General features: G+C 36.1%; 1 protein-coding gene across 5 annotated transcripts in view; it reads right to left on the reverse strand.

Moving 5' to 3' along the window:
- diaph2 (diaphanous related formin 2) overlaps positions 1 to 27,604 on the reverse strand; it is a 497,594-nt gene that overhangs the window by 211,311 nt on the left and 258,679 nt on the right. For all 5 annotated transcript variants that reach the window (XM_015388892.1, XM_015388885.1, XM_015388900.1 and 2 more), the window contains 2 exons: positions 26,724 to 26,825; positions 22,241 to 22,335 (listed from right to left, as the gene is read on the reverse strand). In XM_015388892.1, the coding sequence (XP_015244378.1) occupies positions 22,241 to 22,335; positions 26,724 to 26,825 (197 nt within the window). The remainder of the gene's footprint in view (positions 1 to 22,240; positions 22,336 to 26,723; positions 26,826 to 27,604) is intronic.

Raw genomic sequence — 27,604 nt, forward strand, 5'->3', positions numbered from 1 at the left:
TGCAGGCACTAATGGGTCCTTAAGGACCATATGGGGGCCTTCAGCATCTTCTAAAAAACAAAACAACTCAGCAGTGGACAAAGTTTTGAAATTTTTTATTCTGTTGCTCTCCTTTTTTAACCATGTATAGAGCATTTGATCATAATATCCGTATATAGCATTCAAGCATTTATAGAGATTTCAAAATGACAATATCTAATACAAAATCAGAAATTCAAAGAAACAATAAAAATAGATTTATCTTGGATAAAGTTTAGCTGCTGATAGGTCAGCCCATAGGTTAGTATTGTATCCCTTACTATATGTTTGACTTGATATGACTTAGTAGCTATAAAGTAGCTCTCAGCATTAAAAAGGTTGGTTGATGTAAATGAACACATTAAATAAAATATTAACTCTGATTGGCAGATCTGTGTGCAAGTTTTCCTTTATCAATACAGTATGAAAAATAAAGTGTTTCTCCTTTTAAAGAAAAAATATAATTTCTTGCTCATTTTATGTTTTTTATAAGTATAGTTTATCCAGCAGTATCAGTGTATACTGATTAATCCTTTAAACTTTTCTTTTTGAAACAAATCAAAGCAAACCTACCGACATTATCCACATTGGCTACCATGTAAACAAGTTATATTTTCCTGTTGTTATTCCAGTGATCAGAAAGAGTACCCTAAGGTAGGCCAATCGGTTATCTGAAAAGTCAGATTAGGTCACAAAATCAGAGCTGGTAATTGTTGCTTTATGACTCTGAACTGTTCCCAGAGCCAATTACTGAACATGTCGGAGACCTTCAGTTAGCCACCCTTCCACTGCATAATGCACATCACCATGTGATTGTCTATGAAAAGAAGCAACGGTTACGCTATTAATTTGCTGGCATCTGATAAATGTTTTTATACAAGCACAATGAAATTAGCATGCAGTTGTTGGTGGTATTGTTGAAGATTAAGATAGAGATGAGGACGATAATGTGAGGGGATTCTTTTCAGTAAATGTTAATTGTTGGTATGAAGGTCAGCCAATTTAATAAAATTGGCCAAGGCGACTTTTCCCTCTCTTTTCTGCTGAGGTGAAGAAGAGAAAGAGGTGCCCTTTTCTAGGTCTTTGCTGAGCTTCCTTGCTCATTAGCTCCTCAAATTTAGTCAGCGGGAGGAGACTGGCACGGGACCATGTGTCAAGATAGGAACCCAGACAGACGGGAAAATGGAGAGTAAAAGCTGATGCTGGGGCACAGACTTAGCTGACCAAGTTATAGATCTCTATAGCCCTAACAGTCAGCACGACCATAGTCAACTTCCCACTAATGATGGCATCTCTGTTTTCCCCTCCGGGGATTCAGTGATATAAAAAGTAAGCCATACTGCAAGATATGCAACCTTATTTGGGATGCAGCCATTAAATCAAATGTTGCTTGCTTCTTTTCTAAAGCCCCAATTAAAGCTTGCAGGAACGTATGGTGCCTCAATAACAAAAGCTCTACTTTGTATCAACAGAAACAGCAATCATTGCAGCAGATAAAACAAATCTGAATAAAAGCTGTGAATATAAAATAATATAAACAAACTAAACGGTAATGACCTTCAACCTATTATCCAGTTTTAGTCATAATCACTGCTCAAATAGTTGGTTGGGTTTTTTTCTTTGTTTTCTTTTTTAGCTCTGGTATTTATAAGGGTTTTGTTTCATACACCAACTATAACTGGATCAACTTTTGTTAAAAGGGAAGAAAATCATACATGATTTTCAGTTCCTAAATTATATTCAGTGTAAATAGCGCAAGCTTATTGAAACTAGCGGAAGTTTTTTTTTAGTCAAGATTAGTTTTAAGTACTGTTGCATCTGTAGCGTATGTTCCACCTATCTTTTTATTGTTTTTTCAAAGATAAAGGGAAATCAGATCTTCCTCCATATCCAAGGAGGTTGTGGCAGAAAGGAATAGAAGGAATTTCTCACAAAAAATATAGGAAAATGGTTTGCTCAGCTATAATATCTTTAAGGATTGTTGGGGTGTAAATCACCCATCATGGCGATTCGATTCAGTGTCAATTTCCTGACCCAACGATTCTGTCTGTCTCGAATACTGTTTACGCGAGTCTGTGTGTGTGTGCAAGCGGAAAGAGGGTAATGGCTAAAGGAAGCGAGGAGGGCAAAATAGGTTTGGCGCCACCGCAGCATGGAAGTCAGAATTACAACCAGGAGAAAATGGATAAAAATAGACCGTACGGGAAAAAAAAAAAAACATGAATCGATTCTCTTGAGGACGTGTCAATGCATTGGATTGTCGGCTGTTGGGTCAATGCATTGATACAAAACGATTATTATTTACACCCCTAAAAGGTTGCATCTCAATTTTTGCACAATGCATGGAAGCTCTGTCATCCACTACATACTTGTGTGCATATTGTACAACTATACTACTTAACAAAATGACAAAATAAAAGTCTAAGTAACTAACAATCCGCATCTAAAATGTCTATTTCTTTAGCCATGGTATTAAATTTGGACTCTGAGTAACAATGGCTGGTGAAATTAAAAAATTGGTGGAAAAAGATGAAGGATGTACAGTACAAATACACACTCAGGGTAAAATTTGTTGGTATTCCTTGTCCAATAAAAGAAAAACTCACAGCGGTCACATAAATAACTTGAATCTAAAATTAACTGAAAATATCCTATGCAAATGAAAGTCAGATATTGCTTTATAATCAGGCCTCGACAGAATGAATTAAAAAAAACAAAACTGATAAAAGCATCCCAGACAATGGGCTGCTCATTTGTCCTCTTCCTGCTCTACGCCTCTCAGTAGGTGGACTTTCTATTTTTTGATGAGTGATTACACAGAGCTCCTTCAGATGTTTAAAGCTGAGCATATTGTTTTCAAACTCAAATCTGCCGAACATTTTGCTGCAACTTAAACATTGAAATCTCCAATGTCTTCCTTGCTCTTTATGATGCAGCTTATATGTCAATATCTAATTAACAGCCAACAGAGGCCTTAAAACAACACAAACATTTAAACAAAAATCAACTATTTACCAATAGGGTAATTTTTAAGAAGTAATCAGCTGCACCTTATTTCTCTTGATTGATCAAACAAAAGAGATACGCACCTTTGCATACAAACATTATTAGGTTTTTTTATTTGTCAAACAACATAAAAAAAACTTCTCAATCTTGCTCTACTTTGTATTTGTGTATCACATGAAATCAAAGTACACCAATTTTTATGATTGTACAATAATAAAACTAGAAGGATTTTAGCTTATGACTGATGCAGTGTGAAAATAGCACAAACTTTTCATAGTATTTTGTTTGTACACACAGGAATAGAGAGTAATTATGAGCTAAATAGGCTTGAACAGGTTTAAGAATTAGATTTCACTCCAAACAGTGAGATCCATTTAAAATGTAAATAACTATAGAAAAAGTAAAATCACAAGGTTAAAACAGTTTACTGGAAGGGAATGGCAGGGAAATTAACATCTGGATTAGAAACAAAGTCAATATATCTTTAGCTTTCGGTGAAAAACATCGACTCAGAAGCAAATTGTTCATCCTTTTGGAATACTTACCAATTCTTAGACTAATCCAATTACTCTAACATATTATGTTTGGGAAATAAGGGAGATTTGTCTCAAACAAAGAAATTTTCAATCACTTAAGAATGATTTGTCCAATCAAAAAGAATGCGTTGGCGTACAGACATAATCACAATAACGTGATAGGATATTGAGCACTATTTTACAAACTTACTGAGTCTCACAAAAGAAACCTAAAGCTGACACAAAATCAGAGACAAAGTAGAGAATAATTATTTTCACCTTGTGATCATTGTTTCACGTATTAATCATGCTATGAATTACCTGCAATGACTCCTTCGAATGGGACAACAAATAACACAGAAGTTAAGCAAGGACGGTTGATCATACAGTGGGTACAATAACTAAATATGTGCAATTAAAATTTCTAATTCATATGGGCCCAAATGCTGTTGGATAAGTGTGAGTTTAGGGTTCTTTTCCTTCCCAGTAATTTCCTATTTGGATGTAGCACTTCCCCCTGTTTGTGTGTTGTAGGCTTTCCCTGGGTAATCCAATGGGGCCATGTTAGGTAAATTGGTGACTTTGTATTCCCCTTTGGTGCAACAAACACTTCCTCAATGAAAAGTCACGATTTTCAGCAAGAGAACTTTACCAATGCTTTTGTCACAACAATCATATGTTTTAACCTCTATGAAATCATTTCAAAAGTCCAAGGAAATAGAAAATGTTAGTTTAGTTTAGTTTTACTCATAACTATTTTATCAGCTTCTAAAAAGGGAAGTAAGGGCAAAAGACAAAGCAATCTGGTGTTCTCCAGCTATTACTCAGATTATTTAGCACTTTCTACTTGGAAATTAAATTAAATCATATTTAAGTCAAAGGACATTTGGAACTATTACAGATATTGCATATCTTAAGCCTGTGCCACCCAGACAGGGCTTAACTACACATACAAGGAAAAGCTGCATGCAGTTAATTATCCAAAACTGGTTGTTTTTATGACTGAAAACCGCTCATTGTTTAGGTTTAAAACAAATTCACTTTGACATGAAAAGCTCCTCCCTCTTTTACCAGATAAAATTACAATGAAAAAACTGTACGTTAAAGTGCTGTTATCTCAATAAATCTCCATCCAAGAATTCAGAGGGAAACTAAATATTGGATCCTTAAACAGGGCATCTTTTCTAATTAACTTCTACCCCGTATCTGGTTTTACTTTGGTAAATGCAGTGGTACTGAAAATGGTAGATTATAAAGTTTGAAAACCTGAAAATGTCCCTTTAGTCAAAATATGACATAAAACTCCCACCTACTCCTCTTGAAACTCAAAAATTCATGATTGTCAAAATTACTCATAGCAATAGTTATGTTCATCCAAATCCCCCACAAAGACTGCTTTTAAATCTCCTGTATACTTTATATGGACATTTCATAAACCAATTTCTGTGGACACCAGAATCCATTCCTCTTTGGATTAAAAATACCAATTCCATACCATGACTAATATGTATTCTCATTGATAAAAGACTCCTTGAAAGCACAATACTTGCCTGTCTGTCAACATTTTAATTTGTAGGATAACTTTCATCAGAAACACAAGTCAGATTGTTTGTGATCGTTATTCCAATTCTGAAAACAGATTAGAATTTCATTGCACAAAAATGCTCAGTCAATGCCCATTGATTTAATTACAACAGGTCATTTCAAGGATGCAGAGTGTGTTTAACATCAATGGTGTTTTTTCCCCTGAGTCAGGCACGGCTTAGTGTACATATTTTGAATGCAGTGGGTGTTGGTTAAGAACTATTGAAGCCCACACTGTGAAAGTCCTTTACCTGTGGAAAGGAGGCAGATGAGAGGAGCAAAAACGAGTATGAAGTAGTAAGATACGAGATACGGCTGAGTAAACATTTGTCGAGGAGGACAGTTTCTGTACAGCTTTTATTTTCATACTTTGATCTCTGCGGCTGTCAGCCAGCTTCCTGTTAATCAAGTTCAGTGTCAAAGCTTTTTGCAGGGCCATGGCAAGCTAATGCAGGACAGCGCTGGGCATGTATAAGCTAGTGTACATGAAGTGCAAATGAGGTAGAAGAAAGACTGATATTTTATTTGCAATTTTAATAATTAACATTTTGAAAGCATTACAATGCTAGAAAATGTAGTGCTTTAGTATTTAAACGCTTTAATTAATCAATTTTATTCTAGAAAAAAAGCTTACCTGAGACATGCATGGTGAGAAAATTGTCAAATAGTCTTTTATTCTGTATGTAGTCATTCATTTCAGCAATACATCTTTTAAAGTAAAGAAAAATAAAAGGAAAATATGATAGTTTGCTTAATGGATAGTCCAAATTAAATGCACTCATTTGAAAGACTCATTAGGATCTACAACACAGGCAAACTAAGAGCCACATCTGCTGAATGCTTGACAGATGTAATTTTATACTTTTAATTGATTTTCGACTTTGTTTCAGGAGATGGATAAACATGTGGTATTCTGCCAATGCTTTGTGGCAAAGAACAACCAGCGACTGCCATCTCCTCGAATCCAAGGATTCCCATGTGGCTCGTTGGAAAAATGAGTGAACGATTCAGTTCAAATTAAAGAGAGAGAAAAAAAAAAAGTCGATAAGACTTCTGAACACTCCCTCATCTGCACTCTTTAAACCAAATTTATACCAAATGTGTCATTTTAAACCAAAACCTAGATTCTAATCTTAGGGGATTATGTTGATTTTTATTATGTTCGCTTTTTTAGGAATATACAAAATAGAGAATTTAGATGCAATAGCCTCAGTTCTTAGGTCACCCCCATTGGCAGCCTCTTTCACCAGTTTTCTTTGTTCATACATTTTGTAAACTTTCCGTAAAGTTCGGGGAGTGGCGCCCTAATGCTTAGGGCATTGCGCTTGGCACCAGGAGGTTCTGAGTTCAAGCCACACTCCCACAGACTGCCACTCTGGCTCTCTGAGCAACACCCTTAACCCCACACTGCTCCCCGAGGTCCCGGAGCCATAAGGTAGTCACAACTTCATCTTTATTTTCCTCTCTTGAATACATTTGCTATTTAGTTGAACTGATTTGGATAAAAGTCTCTTTAGGTGTAAACAGCTGTGAAAACAATAATCCAAATCTGAAATGAACTGAGATTGGGATATTTTTAACAACCACAGTAGATCACAGCAAAAAAGGGATTCATGTTTAATATTGTGGCTTTGTACCACACAGATGCTAAACACTAAAAATAGTCTTGTATATTTAGTGATATTTGTTGTTTCTTTTAGAGGGAGCTACTCACACTTATCCAATACTGAAAAATATGATGTGGTTACAGCTCAACTAGAACAAAATAAGTGGAAAAAGTATAATCAGATTTGTGAGATTGGGTCTTTGTGATGAACTATTAGTGTATCACTTTAAATACAGATAATGTTAACTGTAACATGCTTCCAAACAAACTGCAAAATAATGCTGTCACCTCAGATTTAGCCGTGCAGTCCTACTTACCTGGAAAATGTTTATTTATGTGACAAGTAATTGGAAGCACTAAAAATAATTCAGAAATGCTGCAGCACTCAGTGTGCAAACTGCTACAACAGTAGACTACCCACTACTATATTCCATAAAATGGTAATAAGAAAAATAGCAATAATGAAGTTTTCAGTAAAAAAAAGGCCAACAAGTGAATCCTTCCAATTCTAATATAGCTAAATTACAAAGTATCGAACTTGTTACACTATTCTGTCTTCACTCTGCATCAGTAGAAGCTAATATTCTGAGCTCAAACAGCCTTAAAAAAAACAATAAAAAAACAATCAGAACGAAGACAAATCTTGTCTCAGAGGTAACCAGCATGTCACTGTAAGCAAACGCGCAATGACAGTCTGACAAGCAAAAAACTGAGTGTGACAGATTTTAAATCCGTGTTACACTAAATGAGAAATTCAGCATAAGAGAGAGAGACGCAATAAAATGAGCAGAGGGAAAAACATGGTTGAGAGAGGAGTGGGGGAGGGATTAATTTAAGTGTCTGTAAGATCTGACATACTAAGCGTGACATTAAATTTGTCGTTAGTATATTCCAAAAAAAAATTGAGGGGGGATATTTACATTTTATGCACCTGAACACTTGCATTTAGAATTAAAGGTGCGAAGTAGGATTAAGAATGAGGCTATAAAAAAATATATGCTTCCAACATCAAAACGGATCAAACAGCTGAAAAAAATTAAGAAAAAAAATGTTATGGAAAAAACCAAAGTTGTCTACTAGAAGAAACAAAAAAGTAATTATTGTGTTTTCTAACGTGTAAAACTTTCCTGTTGACTTGGCCTGAAGTAACAAGCAACATGGAAGACTAATTTAGAAAGAATCTTTAAGTAATTGAGAAAAGACGCACCACATATCTCTGTAATTGTCCCTCATTTGTGTATATTCCTCCTGAGCAATACAGTCATCCAAACACAAGGCCTGGGTATGAGAATGTCAATCAAATAAGAGGAGAGCAAGCATGCAAAACAGTAATATAAATTAAGTTGTTCGTGGAGCTTGCTGCATGATAGTGTCTCTTTGATTGATGTGCCATCTGCCACAGAAACTAAGACGCAGGGTAAAAAATGAAAACAGAAATATTTTTCTTATTTTTTATAAAGCACTTATGAAACTAGAGCACTAAGCATGCTGGAGCAGCAGTTGAGTGGACTCCACAGAATAAAAATGTAACTACTGAGCTGTATTGCATACTGCACATATCCACTTGTGTGTATGCCTACAAGTATGCATGCACATTTTTTAATCAATACTTAACCTCTGCAGGGTGTAACCAGCCAGGACCCTCTGGCTAGAGATGAGCAGGTGGGTGATGAAGTCTGAGGTACATGTAGTACACATTTGATTCATACCATTAATATCTGAAGTGTATTTTTTGTTACACCCGACTACAGCCTAGTCTTTCCTCAACCTGCATATACTTTTGCCCTCATTCTGTTTATTCAACACCCCCTTTGGTTTCCTCTTTTATGTTTCCAGCCCTACCAAATCCGCATAATGTATTTCGAATTTCACTGTAAAATTTACATTTGATGCAGAAGTGCTATGAGTGTGTGCCAAAACGCACCGCAATTAAGCCCATGGGGGACTTATGTTTTTCCTGCTTACGCTCTAATCCAACATCCCCACAGTTATCGCCTAGTCCCACATGTGCACTTTTACACTGTGAAAATGATGCCCAACAATGTACCAGTTGGCCAAAATCACCTGTTACAGATGTGAACAAAGGCTGGCATGGGCATCGACGCCTCGCAGCCATCAAGCAAAACCACGTGTAATGACGGAGGCATGCATATGGATGAGCTTAGGGCTGATGTGGGTGATTGACAAGAGAGATAAACAATAATAACAAGGCAAGGCCAGCTCAGAGGACTCCTGTGAGACCTGGCAGAAAGGTTGTTGCCATGGCAGGCTGAGGGGGGAGGATTACAAAGTCAAAACCTTGCAACACTTAGTGAATGTTTGGATTTTCCTGAGCTGGTAAAGATGATCAGCTAGAAGATACATGGACTTTGTTTACGCTTATTTTAATAATAGAACAAAGTCAGTCATTAAAAAAACAAACAAAAAATGGCAAATAATCATCAGTTTTACATGGAAAAATCTAAGTTTAACAGGTAAATCTAATTTGAAATGAAAGTATGAAACATCATTCAAGCATAATATCAATTGTTAAATCAAAAGACGATAGCCCTGCAAAGAAAATGTAGGCAAGGTGTTTAAGCATGTTAGAGGTTAAGTCACTGTAGGGAAAGATTTCACTCTCAAGAATTTGTGGAAATAGTATAAGAGTGTAACTGTTTCAGCTCATTGAATAACCTATTCAGTAACAATTGTACTTATCAGGAAACATCTTTATTTCTAACAGTTTCAAATTATCGTTATAACATGAGAAATACACCAACTATATTTCAGTTTTAAAGGTGAGGTGGTGGATTTTCTTTTTCTGGGTGGATCATCAAAATAAGTGGTCCTCCTAACTGTAAATCATTCTGGTGGTATGTTAACGTAAGGTCGTCCTTTGTTCCGTTATCTTTTTCAGCGCATGTACACTTCAGGTGCATATGTGAGGTGAGCTTTGGGTATAACCAGTCATTGAAGCCCACTTTTCTCACCATGGTTCTTTGAAAATGGCAGAGGGTCATAAGAGAAAAAGTGTTTACAAAGTGTAAGAGAAGAAAAGAAAGGCCTCATAAGTTTGGCATGCTATTTTGACAAATCTATTTCACATACCTGCTAACAAAAGTTATCTACCTCTTTATTGCAACTTTCCAGGGAAGATAAGTTCATTTGTTTTTGCAAATCTTTGGGAAACTAAGCTTGTATGAGCAACGCAAACAGGAACTTTTAAACAGAGCTCGCACAAAGAGAAATGGGCCTCTGCATGCTCTCGCACATGTTTAATAGGTGCTCCCTCTCGGGAGCAGGTATAGAGTTGTATATGTGCGGGTTTTTTTTTAATAGGAGAAGGCGGAAATTGGCGAAAATCCTCCATTATACCTTTAAGTTTTTAAATTTAGTATCAAAGTAGCTGTAGTTGTTTAACCTGGTTACCACACACACTTTGATTTCAAAACATATATCAACATAAATACCTGGGAACAGAACTCTAAAGATATAATTTGGACGTTTAGGGGGAAATTAACTGTGTTTAAAGGTAGCAGAAGCAAGATGTTGTGAGTGTGGCATGAATTATCCAAACAGACTTACTACCTATTGGGAGTACCCAGGGGAAGCCTAAAATACCTACCTAATTCCTACATTTATTTTCTTCCAGAATAAAAAGTGCATTTTTAAATTCCTCAGCCAAGGTGCAGCACGATTTCAGGGACAAAAATAATTTTTCATTAATAAAGTTTATTATGAAACACTTAAATAAAATGTTTGAAAATCTATTTTTTCCTTTGACATTACTAAATCAGGTCATGTAATAAATTTAAATCAATAAAAAACCCAACCTGTTCTCAATCCCACTCATCATATCAAACATCCACGTACTGCATGTAAACCCATTAAGACACAGAGCATTTTAATTACAAGAGAAATTGGACACTTTTTACGTTGTGTTTCTTAAATACAGGGTATTTTTAGATAGCATAAGACAGCAGTAAATGCAGATGATTAACAGTAGTGTGATCTTACTCATTTGCCTTTCCTTTTGAAAAGATGGGGTAATATAAAATACATTGGCACACATTAAACATTAAGAAGTCACTCTGATATTCTGCAAAACAAGCCCCAAGGGGCACATCATCCACCAACAAGATTTAGCTTACCACACACACCAAAAACTGGGTGTGCTAAAACACTTTGTGATGACACTTTCATTTCAAGCCATTGAATCACTTGGCATCTTCAGAGCAGCAGTGAGGAGGCGGAACTGAATCTGCCATGGCCTATGAAACTGGTCTTATAGGTTAACTGAAATATATAATTGTTTCATAGATTCACTACAAGCAATGGTTGTATGGCCGGTGTGTTTTATAGAGAATGTCCTTAATTGTAAAGCCATTTAGTAGGAACCACAACCAATAAGTAATTGGTTACCCATAGCCCACTAAAATATTTTGTAGAGGCATAATTTTGCATTAAGAGTAAGAAAAAAAGTGACATTCATGAAGTTCGCTATCAGGTGGATCCCCCCTTTGCGGATTATTATTATATGGATGTAGGGATCCATCCAAATATTGTCGTATTCTATCTTATCTCACTTCATACCTCCTTTATTGTTGGACATGTTATCTCCGTGTCTGTCTTCACTCTCTCCATACATACATACATCTGAGGTCTGCTGTCTGTCTGGCATCCATTTGCTACATAGTCTGTCTTGTCTAGTCACTATTTTAATCAGTAAATGTCCAGTCCTTCTTAAGTAAGCATATCACTTAGTCTCCAACTTGCCAACTTGTGCTTTGATGTAACTGCTACCAGTCTAATCCCTCCTGTTCCCTTTGATTGAAAATCTCGCTATCTTCAGCTTCGCACCCCCTGCTCTGTATTATGTCACAGGCAGTGCCACTCACTCCAAACCATAAATCATAACAGGGGTTTCCGTAGAAATCTTGTCACTATCTCCTCTTCATAATTACTCAGTATACTCGTATCTATCCTTCTCACATCTAGATTGCAATGTCCTTTTTTTGAGGACAACTGACCCTCAAGTACTTGACCTTCCCCTTTCTACCTCACCTTCATTTATAAAAATTCTTTGAAGTTCTAGTCTAATTCAATATACTGCCATAAAATGCTTAGAATTAAAGCATAGTGTATTTTAATATGGCAAAAATATGAAGATGTAAATGTTTACTGTGATATGGAAACAGGGATCTAATTGATCTGTTGTATACCACTTATGTAAAATCAAAAATCTTAATCGAAATAGGTGTTTTTGCAATCCACTAGAATCCCAGCGATATGGTGTGATGTACGTATGGGCATGATTTCCTTCACTGTGGGTGTATTTCATTTCCGAAGAAAATTAAAGTTGTCAAGACAAAGTGTTGCCTTTTATAAATAACATTAGCTTTAATGGACTGAGGTCAGCGGTGTGATGAGCTTTATTATGACAATGTTGAATTCAAAATGAAATTTAATTGGCTCTCACAGAGATGTTGAGAATACAAAACTATATATAAAGCATGAGGATCCAAAGACTATGTTTGCTTAATGAATCTAGAAAAGCTTATTAGACCTAAAATAGCTTATTTGCCTGAGGGAGCATTAGAAGACAGGACAACATGTACTGCAGACAACTTAACAATTTCTGTACTAATCACAAAGAACAGTTTTCTTAGACGTGCCAATTAAGCAACAAGGGAATGCAGAGCAGTCCAGCAGAACTACTGCACAAGGAAAATAGGGGAAATATGGCAAGAGAAAGAAGCTCTGAGAGCTTTGAGAGTATATTTGCAAATCATTAATCTAAATGCCTGAAAACCAACACCACTTAATCCTTTCTACTGCGAGTGAGAAATCTCCTTAACAACGCCTTTGGACATGGGCCCTTTAGAGGGGCAAAATTATGACTGATTCAAAAATAACACTGTCAGCAAGCCCAACTTATTTTCAAGTGTTTGCAGCAATGATTGTCACATAATACTATGTTTTTTTTGGTGTTTCAATCTGAACATTGGAAACAGACAAAAATAGAATAGAAAATTATAAAACTACTTTTATACATTCACTCTGTATAGGGACCTTATTAATAGAGACAGTGCTGTTCTTGACAATAAGTAGCTCTGTTAGAAAAGTGTCTGAGTATATGTTTTATCCCTGATTTTTGGTGTAACTCTATATTACTGCTATTTCTTTTTCAGCTTTTCATTTTTAAGCTTAAAATGTATATGTCAAACAAGATTAAGCACAAAGTTCTCATAAGTTTTTTTTTTTTTTTTTGGATGGCTGTACAAAGAAAATAATGCCATATAGGATTACAAATCTTTTTTAACTTAAAAGCTACTTCCATAGTTTCACCTCTGTGGTTTAGAATTACATTTTCTAAGTACAAAACAGTTTCTGATCAGTGGTTTTTCTAAACTTCTAAGCCTTCACCTGGAATTCAGATCTGGACCTTTGAAGAGAAGATTTAAGAAAAATCAACAGGAATCGGTTAAATGCCATGCCAGCTTAAACTCCTGTAAAAAAGGAAACACAGACAGCAGTTCACACCAACCTACTAAAATTGGAAAACCAAAATTCAAAGTCTCACATTCTCCTAGCCTTGATTTCTGATGCAACACGGAATTACAAATAAACAACATGAAAGCATTTTGTTGCCTTGTATCAATGGTTAAGGCTGGTTAACTTAGTCTATTAAACAAAATATACAGTACTGTAGTCATTACCATTGTCGATGTCTGCCGATGTCCACAGTGAACTTATTTTCTAATGACTACTTCCACCATGTCCAAATGTATCTGCAGTAATCTTAGAGCATTTAGTTATTGGAGATCAATACAATGGGGTGTCTTGGATTATGCTGGCATGCAATACCCTCAAGAAAATGGTCATTGACATGTAAGTATATGGAGCCTTTTTATGTCATAGCGCTATACACTATATTAAGTAATTAACCCATAACACATTCCCACACAAACAATAAACTACACTGTAGCCACGGCGACCCTGAGGCATACTGGAGAGAGACTGTCATAAACAGACGCCGATGGGGCCCAATTACCACCATCATAATATGTTTTGCACAAGGGCAAAACAATCAAGAAAGACAAAGCTGGGGTTCTAACTGGTGACCCTTCGGCTTCATGATGAACTACATTCAACATCCAAAACAGTAGCTCAGATGTAATGAATAAAGTGGCCTGTGAGTAAATATCAATACAGGATATCAAGTCATTGAGATTATAAAAGAAACATTTCTTAAGCCTAAATACAGAGTCTCAAAGGATGAAGCAGTACAATGTCGATATTCTTTTAAATAAGGAACAAATCTTTTAGTGTTATCTTGCTGTAGCTCATTTTAGAGACTCTCATAGTGTGCCACCACAAGCAACCTAGTGCATTTGTATAAACTGATCATAGAATAAACCTAACATACCTCTTTCTTCTCCCTGCTGCCCTTTGGGAAGAGGCTTCAAAACATCCGCTGCAGGTCCATCTGGTTCTGCAACAACTTTTTCCCTGCTTCCATCAGACTGTTGAACTCTAAACTGGACTGTGAATCCGGTTTTCCATATCCACGCCTTTTGCACCATTATTTTTAAAACTGGTGTCCTTTTCTCCAACACTGATTAGATACTGATCACTGCTGCCCTTTATAACGGTAATGTTAATTCCACAGTTAAAAGTTGTTGAATTCACAGTTGAAAGCTGTAAGCAACGAAATTTTGTTTTGTACACACTGTGTGTATAGAAAAATGACAATAAAGTTTGTCTAAGTCAAACATATTTGCAAGTCCTTTTTAATAATCAAAAAAAAAGTTTGCTACTGTAGGTTTGGAGGAACAAATACCACTATTATACCAATAGAGCTGTCACCCAGGGGCACAGTGGCTGTGAGGGACTTCAGCAAAACCTCCAACACCAAAGGGGAGCCAGCTCACTTAAATTCACCTGTAAGGTGAGCTGCATTTGTTGATCTAAACAATCCAAGTGGGGAGGTGATTCACATGGCCATGATTCCACTAAAAAAAGTATTTTGGAGCAACATGTCATGTAATGTAAAACAACCCGATGCAACCCAGGTCCTAAAGCCCAGAACAGACAAGCTTGAATCTTCCATCACATAAACAATTACCCCAGGACATTTCTCTTGGTTTTGCTGTTGTGCGCCAAGATAAGAACAAAAGAAAAATGGAGAAAACAAAAGCTTGGTCAAACTCTCTGAGGATCTAACCGCTTTCTTTGAGCCAGTGCAAGTGACTGTCTCCTATTGTCCTCTTTGTCTAATTGTCATACAGTGGGAATTTGATGAATCTGACCTGATGCCTGCAAGTGAACTTTGTCCATCTGCACCATGAATAAATACTGTCAGTAATTGAGAAATACAGACAAAGAACGTGAAGGACAGAGGTAGATTAGATGCAAATGCATTTTTCTGATGTTCAAGGAACAAACACATATTGATTGTTTGCATGACAAATGACTACAGGGAATGGAAGAAAGAGGGATAACTGATTCACAAAATCATTTGCATGTAGCATCTCAGTGTCTGTATGCATGATGAATGCTGAAAAAGAAACTCTGGAACTGCATGGAATATATCGAGCATGGATGAATGGTGAGAGCTAAGACTGCCTGCGAGAATTCATGGTTGTGTACATCATCCAAGTTGATGATGGGCCCTAATGTAGAATAAGGAGAGCCAATCAACTTCTATCTATCTACTCTACCAGGGTGAGGCATCAAAGGGGTACTTCAAGGCCAACACGTTCTGCTGACAAATCATTGCGTGTCACGAAGAAGGAATGCTATATGATAGAGTTATGGAGTTTCAGACACAACACCAACACCTCCTGAGTCCTCTATCCTACGCCTCCCATTCATCAAATAATGGTTATTCTTTTATAATTTAAAAAAATATGGTTTTTAACAATTTATCTTGTTCCACTGGTGGACAGACAATTAAAAAAAAAAACAAAAGCACCAATATTAAAAGCCTGCCTACCAACCCAATTTGGGACTCTAATTTTATTACTCTATTCCTAATTCGGCTATTTGTAGTATGCCTTATATAACGAGCGGTCATTTTAAGATAATATGATTTGCTACTTTAAATAAGTGTGGAGTGCTGCTAAGGCAGAGCTCTTTGCCTTCCAACTTCACAAAGTTGAGCTTTACCAATAATAAGACATCCATTTACCAATCAATTAATATTGCAATCAAAAGAAATCACTAAGACTTTGCAGCTGTCTAACAAAACATATGAAATGAATACATATCAGAAGCAAAGGCAAAAGTCCAGAGCTTTCTGATAAGTTTGTTTAGGGGGGAGACAGATGAGCTGGCAATACCTAACAGAGCAACTCAGGTGAAAGAAACCAATCCAGAGCTTGTAAATGTTACGTTTCCAACAACTAATGGGATGAGTAGTCCAAGACATTGAACTTCTTCAATACAATCTGGAAAGGCATAAAAATCACAATCTAAAATCCATAACTATACAAAAATGTATGCATCGATAAAAAATTTGCACCAGAATAAATCTTTGCTCTAATCATCCTGCATCGACCATTAAAGGCCCACCACCCCCGGCTGGCAATATGTCAGCATTTAAAATCACGAGGAAAAAAGTGGAAACTTCTACATCAAACACTTTGCTCTATTAAACTACCACTACCACCATTCCTACCACTTTGATCTTTAGCATCTTGGTGTATAATTTCAGTACTTTTTTCCCAGTAATTTCTTGGCAGTTTTCTGAATTGCCTGGACATCTGTTTTTTTATTTTATTATTCACATACATGATGAACTGTGAGCAATACAATGACTGGAGTGTCTTCTTTTATAATATTAAAATACCTAAGTCTATATGTTAAATTGAATTGGTAATTTTATATACGTTAAACAAAAAAATCAAACAATTTTAAAGTTTTGAATGAACATTTTGTCATGAACTTTTTGCTTGATTTTTTATATTATATGTGCAGATGAGTATTTAGTGTGTTATCTATCCACTGTTCCATAGAGGCTGGAAATTACGATGGAGTATTAGGCCCAGGTAAAAGATTACTTTTTTTTATTATTTTGAGAATAAAGTGGTAACACTAAGAGAAAAAAGTTTTAATAATAGGAGAATAGTCGTAAAATTACAAAAGTAAAGTAACATTACAAGAATAAAGTTGTAATATTACGAGAATGAAGTCATCATACAACAACCCGTTTCTGAAAGAAAGCTTCCAGCTCCGACCAGCATATGACGGCTAACCAGCTCCACCAAATAGCAACCTCAGTCCACTTTGACATGCCCAATCTGATGCTGATGTGCTAAAAGATTTCCTTATTTGTCAAAACAGAGCCAAAGTATAACTTCACATAATGCTCGACATTCCTCATTTTAGTGAAGAAATTGCTTCTTGTAGGAGTGGTCATAAAATACAACTTGATTCTCTTAATATTATGACTTTATTCTCATAATTTTATGACTTTCTCATAGTTTTACAACTTTATTCTCAAAATGTTATGACTTTATTCTCGCAATTTGTGACTTTATTCGCGTAATTTTACAACTTTATTCTCATAATGTTACGACTTTAATCTCGAAATAAAAGAAAACATACAGTATCCCTAGCCTGGCCCTAATACTCCGTAGTAGGAAATGACACTGTTACCCTGTCAGCAGGTTTTCCCACCATTGCTGTGCAACCATCTCTGGGAGCCTTTGCTGATTCTTGAATTCAAGAAAAAAAGAGGGATACTATTTAAATAACTTAACCTTGGTTTGGATTTCTCCCCAACCCTATCCTTGACCTGTCTGCTGTGTTTCTTGTTATTCCTGATGTTATTTGTTCACTGATGTTCTCTAACCTTGGAGGGTTTTAGAGGCGTGTGGATTACACACATCTGGACTCCATAACAAAGTGTCAAGAGAGGGCTGGTTCCTTATGATTTTACTAAGAAGTATCAGAGCCTATAAGTTGTTTCTAATTTATTTCTAATATATGTATCAATATCATATTGAGACAGCTAATATTTTACCCCCTTTAAAAAGAATAAGCAACATTTTTTTTTCTATTACATAAAATTCCCACAAAACCTTAAAGTTTGTGATAATAATACTAAAAAATGTGATGAAGTTCAAGGGTATGGCACTCTTGCAAGGGACACTACTAGCCCTAGTGCCTTAATGGCAAGCTGAGACAGAAAACACTTTAAAGCAAAAATAAATTCCAGAGCTCCTGCTGCGCCATCTGACCAAGCCAACCGCGACAATATGTCATCCCAGTGTCTTGTCTGTTAGAATTTTTTTCTTCTTCTTCTTTCCAATGTAGATCATTCAGTGTGCAATAAATATGGAGGACAAAAAAAGAAGGAAAAAAAATGTAGATTTGATATTTAGAGGACTCAGTTTTAATTTAATTGAGGAGCATTTGTATGTTGTAATTATAATTGGCGAAAATTACAACTTTACATTTCTGTAGCTTAGTGTTCTGTAGCTTAATGCTATATGTTTTGGAAACAAAGGTTTCACTTGAAAAAACACTATATATACACAATCACCTACTTACTAATATTAACAAGCCAGTGACTTTTGTTCCTTTAAATATTTGCCAAGGCATGCATTCACACTCCTCTGTATGTGTGCATCTGTCTGTGTGGATAAATGGTGATTGGCGTGCGGCTGAAAGTGGGTGGTGTGGAGTGATTAATCAGCGTAATGAGTGTAGATGAGCACTGTGCAGATGGAGCCCACACTCAGGACCGTGTCACCCAGCAGGAGGTCTCTTTGCTTCCCTTCCGAGACTCTCTATAGTTTTAACTATGGTTTTGACTGCATTTCTTTGGCATGTGCCACCTCCCTTCTTTCGTAAGCTCCTTTCTTTATGATTCACATTCATTACAACCCTATTCTTCTACGAAAATCTATGTGCACAATTAGCAGAATTTCTGTGTAAATATAAATTACCCCTGTTAGCTTTGCTTCTCTCTCCTGCCAAAAAGCATCATAATGCTGTGTTTTGCTTCAGACGCCAAACTTCACACCAAGCACCTTAATGTATTCCAAAAGATTACTAAATAATGCTTTGCCACTGAAATGCAGTAAAGATAATGTTATATGGGAATAGTTTTTCACAAGATGTAAAGGGATTAAAACATTTTCATTCATATGATTACTATAGATGTTGACAATTCCCTCTTTTAGTGGTTAGGGTTCTCTGTTCTTCTAAGCCAAGCTCAACCCCAAAAAACAAAATGGTTTCCTCTGAATCTTTGGTTAATATTTATGTACAGAGTGTATTTTATATGTAGAATTTGAAGATACACAGACCCACAATCTATGGGGACGAACACATGGATGAATAGCACTCTAATGGTTTAACAGACGGCCTTGTGAACATCTTACATTAATTAAGAAAAAGTATATAAAACATCAGAAAAAGATTAATGTGGCTCAAGAAGTCGGGTTCATTCTTCAGTATAATGTCGGGATGCATGAAAGGAACACATTGATTTGTAAACATTCGGGTAATAACAGGCCATTGCGCCGTTTAGGAATGAGTCTGCTTCTGTGTCTTAGAGATAACCCTATTGTAATGTATAAACCCCCAGAACAAAGACAAAAGACCTTCAGAAAATAATGACTTAAGCCGGGTTAGACAGTGTCATTATCCACAGTGAAGAAAGAGACCATTGCTCCATGTGCACATTTAAAAAGATATGCACACACAAACAATGAAGCCTGTTTTGGGAGACATGATCTGTGGTCTAATGGAGTAAAAAAGATTAAAATTGGTTATGGTTAACATTGTCACTTTTAGGGAAAACAGGGGGGAGCTTGCAAGCATAACAGAACCATCCTACTATAAATCTTAAAAATGCCCATAAATGCTTATTTTATAAGGGTGTTTTGCTGTTTAGGAAAATGTCATAAAGTTGATTTGACATATTTACTTTATCTCCAGAAATGTAAATTGAAAAATATAACAAATAAAAGTCTAACAAGATTAAGGTGGCTTGTTTTACTCTCTAAAATTACAAAGTAGCTTTAATAATACAGTATGCACTGGAGTCCAAATGCAATACCAATGGTAGTTAAAGTACAATGGAGGACATTTTAAGAGCCAATAGAGCAAATATGACGATGGAGTCAAAATCTTAAAAACAAAAACCATGACAACTTCTAGATGCCATCAGTACAAAAAGGCAGATATTTTTCTCATGGCTGGTCCTTCTGCACTGATTGGCTAACACATTCTTGCCTCCTATGTCCCTCTGGATTTTCTGACATTAGCTTTTTTTTTTTCCCCCACATTCTTTTGCTGACTCAATCACTTGGTCTTATAAGTCCCATCGAGCCTCCTGCTTTGTCAGAAGCTTCACTGCCCTGATTCACATTTATTAAAGAGGGAAATGGGGGATGGAAAGACGGCATTATAAAGTCTTTCAAAGTGCATGACTGGCTTTTTGAAAGTGGAAACAGTCTTTATGTGAAGCATCCAGCAATAAAGAGTGCTTTCTTGTTTCTAGATCTAGGTTTTGGGGTTAGTCAGCATTATACAATACCTCGGATCTTACATTGCCCAACATGCTGGTGAGAATAAAGTACAGGAAGCCATTAGGGTATAAAGAATAGGTTAATCTTTAAAATTTCAGATGGCTGAACAAGTAAAACAGACCTGAATTAGGCTTATTCTAACTTTTTAAAAGGTCCGCTCATCTTTTGGACTCCCGCTTCAATCCATATCTAATCTATTCTGTTTTGAACAACAAAAATTTGTATTATTTTGAAGATAAATTTCTTACAAAACTATTCTCATTAAAATTTTAACTCTAAATGGTGGATTGTTCAAATAAATGTTTGACATGTTCATTTTTGTAAAAGTTCTTTATCAATATGTAATATGTCCCTAAGTACATTTGGATCCACTTGGTCACCAGTTATAACGCAGAAACTCCAGATATAGTGGCGTTAAATGCTATCGGTATTCTGACCATGTCTGTGTAATGGCAGCTGCTTGATGGTGTGGACGTGATTAAGTGGGCTATTTGTCTGGTGCTGTGTGCAACAAGGGGCCAGGTGGGGATTGGCTGGTGACAAGACTCTCCTGCTGGCAGATATAGACAACAGAAAAAGACTGACGGTGGAAAAAGGTCAACATGTTAACTTCCTTTCACATAAACAAAGCAAAGCAGGAAAGAGATGTGCCATCTCTGTAGACTTTGTACTTTTTGCCAGATTATCTATCATTCCCATTAAAGGTTAGCACAGCTCAAAAGAATAGTCCAAGGGTTTCCTTTTCTGAATTTCCCTCAACCTCATTGTATATTCCTTCTTCAACCCTCAGTGGCTTGCATGGGGTCCTTGTACATGCAGGCTTTTTGTTGTTTGCCACTCTTTACCTTATTTATAAGGATCAATCTAAATTTAAACTGCATTTTTATAGAAATGTGTCTTTAATGACTAAGTTTTAAATATGGAACTCACAAACGGACAGAGGAATGATTGGATGAAGAGCTGGATGCAGGGACATATGGCTAGATGTGCATGTATGACAGAGACAAGAATAGTAATAACCTTTCTTGTCTCTCAGTGGGGAACTTTAGAATGAGTGGATGCATGTGTGGAGGGATGAATTAATAGGTGGGTGGATGGGTGAAAGAGTCTGGAAATACAAATATTTTCCCTTAGACTATTTTCTTTATTGCATTCTGATCTGGAGTTGGTAAATAAGCAGTGGGCGGTGAAATAGACCTGCCGTACAGGTCTGTGCTGATAAGCAACGTGAGAACTTCCATAGAGAATCTATAGGAATTGAAATTACTTAATAGGACTTCAATTTGAAATCTGAAATATAAACACACCTCATAGCAGCTGTAAAATAAATAAATAAATAAAAATAAAGGAATATGTGTGTAGAACACACACAAATATGAAGGACAATGCATCACTGCCATGATTTTATTAAAAATCTAAATGTATGTTTCATAGTCTACGCCTCCTACTGATGGAATAAAACACAAACAAAAACAACATGACTTTTTTAGTCACAAGGACAAAGGAAGAAACACATGGGCTTTATGCTGCCCAGTGATGCAGCTTAACCTCAGATGACCCCGCCCCCTTTTCAATTAAAGGCTTCTAAGGCTGATACAAAATTATGAATAAAATAAGAACAAAAACAAGAATCCTTTAGGAAGCTCATCAATCACAGTTTAGAGACAAAAGGTAAAGAAGGGGGTGTAGCTAAGGAGTCTTTGCCAAGTCTCATCCTTCATCATCCATTATGAGAGCATGAATGGGGGGGTCTCTGCTGTCCACAAGAGAATATGAAGACCGACGGAAGCCAAAAACGGGTTTAAAATAGGTGGCAAAGCTCCTCACCAGACATGGAAATTCTTCTCATATGAGCACTTTTCATTTGTCCTAAAACTCTATGTCTAACACAAATCATAAATATGAGTGTGAGAGAGAGAGAGAAAGAGGGAGACATTGTGTAAAAAAAAAAGCTAACGCACAACAGTGAACATCAGTCTTACCTGGATGAGTGATTCACTCAGTCTTTCCTCGTCTACCTCCAGCACAATGTCCCGGATCTCTTCATAAGGCAGGCGGAACGAGCCCAAGAAAATTGCTGTTTTGATGTAGAGAGAAGAGAGTCATTTCCTCACTTTTTTATTAGACTGCAGGGTTCACACTGACATTTTGGCACTCATCGCTCCTTAGATAAAATGATCACAAACTGCACTTCCCATTTGGGAAAAAAAAAATGGTGCTACTCTGACAAAAACTGCAAAGGAAAACATCAAAATTCACCTGTATGGTGTCAGTTTTTGTTTATTTCAAACAGTCGATCCAAAAACAGAAACCTAACAAAATAAGTTGCAGCTGAAGAGGGCGCTCCCCTCAGAGCAACATGTTTTTATTTGGGTGGATACGAAAGAGGAACCATGATTTTGCCTCAGGGGGGAAGCCTGGTGGGTGTTTCACACTCCAGGTGGGGTGGCCACATTGGAAATTGGAGCTGATGCTGTATCCAGGTGGAAGTCACAGGTGGAGCTTTGGTAATGAGTTGGAAGAGAGACACTCAACAGCTGCCATACAACTGTAGCAGCAGGACCTGATGGCTCTATCTGATATGAAACAAGCAGAGAAGTTTTTTTTGTTTTGTTTTTGTTTTTATTTTTGTTCCTCTTAGCATTTTTATTTCAATGCAAACTACATTAGGTGATAAACTTTTCATATATAGAGAAACTTACTTTATGTTATGTTGAGACTCTACATTGCCATTTATTAGTAGGGAGATAACATGACCATGTTTGTATCCCTTCACATTGCACTCATTTCATTATTTCCTGGCTTTTAAGCCGATTATTGCCAGTTCATGTGATACAATCAGATTTTCAACACCATTTATGTCAAGACTTTTACACAGTAAAACTTACAGTCAAAAATAATGTGTACCAGAAATTTCTACAGGGATCTTGGCTTTAGATTAGACTAAAACACACTGTTATAAAGTGGGGAGGGGATGGACAGTACTTCAATCTGTTTGTCAATTCACTAATGATTCCCTTTCTCTCTCCACCAATCTATTTATCTGTCAACTTTTCTGTTTTTGTTTTGGCAGGTTTTGTTTGTGGCGCATGATATTGATAGTTACAGATGCAACTAACTAACAGAATCTCTTTATTTTTCACCTAAAAAAAGATGAATCTGCTAAAACTTAAAATAAACTATAGAAATGCAAAAAGTGTAGGAACCCTGATTGTTAGATGAGTCGCTGTAGAGAATTGTGTGGTTATATCTGATTTTTGCATGTGTGCCACTGTAAGCATTTGCAAATGATTTCACTGAACTTGTGTATGTCTTTGACACGGTTGGTAGGTGTCAGTGCCAGGTCTGATTACTGTCTCTGCAGATGGGCTTGGAGTTTGGCGGAAGGAAAATAAGCGTTAAAATTACCACCTTCACAAAGGGAATGGGAGGGAATCCTTTTGTCATACACAACAACATAGCTCTCCTTAGTCGCCTTGATACACACTATTGCATCATAAATCATTTTCAATGCCTGCAACTGAACCCTGTAAGCTCTCTTCTCAATTCTGATGTGAAGGTTCAGTGACTGGGATGGGTGGTGTGGTAGTATGAGTGATTGTCATGTCAGTGTTGCTTTATGTATCATGCTAAAATGATTATGCATACTGCTATCAGGTAAATTGTGTCCATCTGTCTTCAAAAACCTTTGCCCAGCAATGTCACCATGAGGGTAGAGGGTTGATCTGTGGCAGAGCCTCAAATAGGAAAAGCCGAGCCGACTGTATTATTTTAAGCTGTTAAATGCAAAAGTATCAATGTCTATGACTCAACTAGAAGTAGAAATCCTGTTTAAAAACATTTTTGTAGAAGTTAAGAGTATCAACTTAAGCTTTTTACTTGAGTAAAAGTGTAAAAGTATCATTTTTTAAACTACTTAAAGTCTAAAAGTAAAAGAAATGCAAGCAAAAATGTTAAGGAAGGATGCTTTACTGCACTAGCTTATAAAAATAATTTTTTTCTACAATTCTGGATGATAACTTCAGGATGATCCATCCTAATTAATGGCAGTAGTGTCAAATGTTGTCATCTTGGAAAACTATGTTGAAACGGGTCCATATACAAATAAATAATTTGTCTGAATAGAGAAAATTATTTCGATGTTTTTTTTTGTTTTTTTATACCAACAGGCCATAAGGAAAATGAGGCCTAATGAAAAACAATAAACTAAAGAGTATATTTTTTAAATGTTAGTAGTAGAACGTATAGATAATTGCAAAAAAAATCTAAGGAGTAGAAGTAAAAAGTCTAAAAAATAATTACTCCAGTAAAGTATTGATAGTCGAAATTTCTACTTAAGTAAGGTAACAAAGTATTTGTACTTTGTTACATGACACCTCTGGGTAAATGTCTGATAAGAGTGAAATATAAATTAAAACTACATAAAAAATATATTGGTATTTTGAAAGTTTTCAGTCCCTGCCACCCAACCCATACACAGTGAAGTTTGGAGCAAAAGGCTAATTTAAAGGTTGTGTCAATAATTTTACGATTTTACTAATTTTGTACATATTATTGTAGCACATTTAGTTTCTTTCATTATTTCACAATTTCCCAGTGTTTGATTTTCTACAGCTGTTGTTGGATTTAAAGTGTTTTTAAAAGTTGTTAAACAGCAAATCAACTACACTTTAAAGGAAAAGTTCAGTCAGCAACGAACGATCAATGGATCATTTTCTATACCTAAAACAAATGTGTTTGGGGTGATTTAATACATTTATTGTTAATCATTAAAAAAATAAAAATAATAATTTTTGTCGCAACCAATGAGTCCAGGAGTGGCCATTTTTGTAGTAACATCTCACTCCTAACATCTTCCTTCAGTGACATCACAGTACGGTAAGCCTAGCGCCATTCTCCCCGCTTTAAAGCAAACTCAATGGGAACTACTAGACACATCTGCAATCAATAAAATAATAATAATCATTTAAGATTTAGAGAGGACTTCAGCATTGAAATTTGCAAGAGCTATAGTTAAACTGAAAATGCATGGCAGTTGGATGTTTACATCGGGTAAAAGTGGCAAAAAAAAAAAAAAAATTCCATCTTTCAAATTCATGATCCACCATGGATGGGTATGTTGGTGGATTGCCAACTTGAAGAGGGAGGATTTGCCTCTGAACTTCTGGCCAGAGTAAAAACCCGTAACATGTAGCCAACATTTCGTAGAAGAATGTTTTCAAGATGATTTGTATAATAGCGCGTTGGGACAAACACCAGATACATCATTGGGACTTGCTCAACAGCCGATACCGCACCGTGACGTCACAAACTGGTAGGTGACAGTAGCGTTCTTTGACAAATATTGATGTCTCCACTCAAGCACATTCAAATGAAATTACTCTTACTTACAAACACTAATTATTTATTGAACCGTATGTAATAATTTAATATTTAAAGTACTTTTTAGAAGTTTGAATTCTTAACATGACCAGACTTTTCCTTTACGATGTACATTGTGAGTTCTTTTCCTTTCATTTTTAATAACTCTATATCACAATCCAGTATTAACAGGAACTGTATAAAGCTCAAGCAGACTTTATCTGGGGCTTCATGAGAATTAAAAAACACCCACATGGAGCTCAAGCAGTCGAGTCTGTTAAAAATTAATTTTGCATAATCTGACACAGAGGGCTTGGAATAAAGCTGTAAGCACTTAGTTTGACTGCTATATTGTTGCCAAAAAAATCCTCAAGTTTCCACAAAAGGCTCAAACATCACTATCCTAACATAGAAACCATTAATCTAATAGTTTTTTTTTCTTTTTTTTTGTTCCTTTTTTTATTTTATTCTACATGCAGCTTTTCCTGTTTGTGGGAATATTAACAGCTGCAATAGGGGAAAAAATTTCAAAATCTTCTGAGATAAAAGAACATCACTGTGAAGAATAACTTTGTGAACCAAACAGAAAGCTAATTATGTGTTTCAACCAAAATGTGTTTTTGAGCGTCAAAAAAGCAACTCAACTTGGACACCTTGCAAACCGGCAGGCAATCAGGGGATTCTCCAGTAAAAGCTCTATAAAGCCAGCCATACTGTCAGAGATTTGCTGCTGCTGTTTGTAGCAGCTAAAGGCACATAAAAAGATCTTTTAAATATATTTTTAGGTAAAACTGCACTTTAAAAGCACTTTATATGTATTAATTTTAATTAAACTTATGCTGACAGCTCTGCAGAAGCAGGGATCACAGCTTGTATGTTGTGTCTGTTACCAAGACAGCTCCTGGATCAGCTTTTCTGAATGGTTGACGCTGGATGCTCAAATGCTTCCGATCCTGGAAAAGTGGTAAAACTTGCTTCTCTCGACGCTAAAATCTGGATATCAAGCCCTCCTACATGCCTTACACTTTGCATGTAAACTAGACACCCTGAAGCTCATGTTTGTTGTGAATGCACCATAAGGGTTACATGACAGCATCTACTTACATAGGTTCTGTGCTGTCTTGGCATCCAGGATACGAAGCTCCTTTGTCTTCTTCTTGAATTGGGGCATTCGGTCATCAGTCTCATCACTCACATCTTTTTTTACTGCAATATAAAAAACAAACAAAAACAAATAAACAAACATATGACAATATGTTTACTGTATACTGCTATGCAGCTGCTATTTGCAAAGTTAATGACCTGCCAAAATTAAATGAGCGTGGTCATATAGATAACAATTTACCAAGTTGCATGACTATATATTATCAAATAAATTTGATTGTACTAGGTATCGTTAAATTGGACGGCATCTAATTGATCTGTCTATATGCTTTGATATGGGATGTAAAAGATAATTTGTCAATATCTTAAAGCATTCTCATGTCAACTGGAGCTGTTTCTCAACAATTGTTGTGAAGTGGTCTAGAAAAAAAATGGGTGAGTGGAGCCTTGAAAATGAGTTAAGTATATTCACTTAAAGTTTATTGGTAGGAAAAACTGAGATAAGTAAAAGTCAACAAACATTTGGGGTAAATTTTAGAGGGAGATTCCCAAAGCATGAACTTTGTGTGGAGTCTTGTATAAGGGTGAGCAACAATTATTTTGCAAAACTAAGTTCTCCACATTATTTATTTAGGATTGTCAAAAAATAGGGTTACTGCCTGAGGAAGTAGTCTGTAGAAAATCAACTTAAATCTTTCAAATTTCCAAGATGAATGAGAAAAAGTGCAACTCCCTACAAATCCAAGAACCCAGTAATAGCAGTCCACAAAATGTACCCCCAAATAAACCTTCTGGTTCTAGAAAAGAAGACATTTTAAACTTTTCACACGAGGAAACATTTAGGAAAATAACATCCGTATTTGTACTCCAGTAACGTCAAG

The sequence above is a fragment of the Cyprinodon variegatus genome, unplaced genomic scaffold, assembly GCF_000732505.1.
Source record: "Cyprinodon variegatus isolate N-32 unplaced genomic scaffold, C_variegatus-1.0 Scaffold19, whole genome shotgun sequence".
Classification (NCBI taxonomy): domain Eukaryota; kingdom Metazoa; phylum Chordata; class Actinopteri; order Cyprinodontiformes; family Cyprinodontidae; genus Cyprinodon; species Cyprinodon variegatus.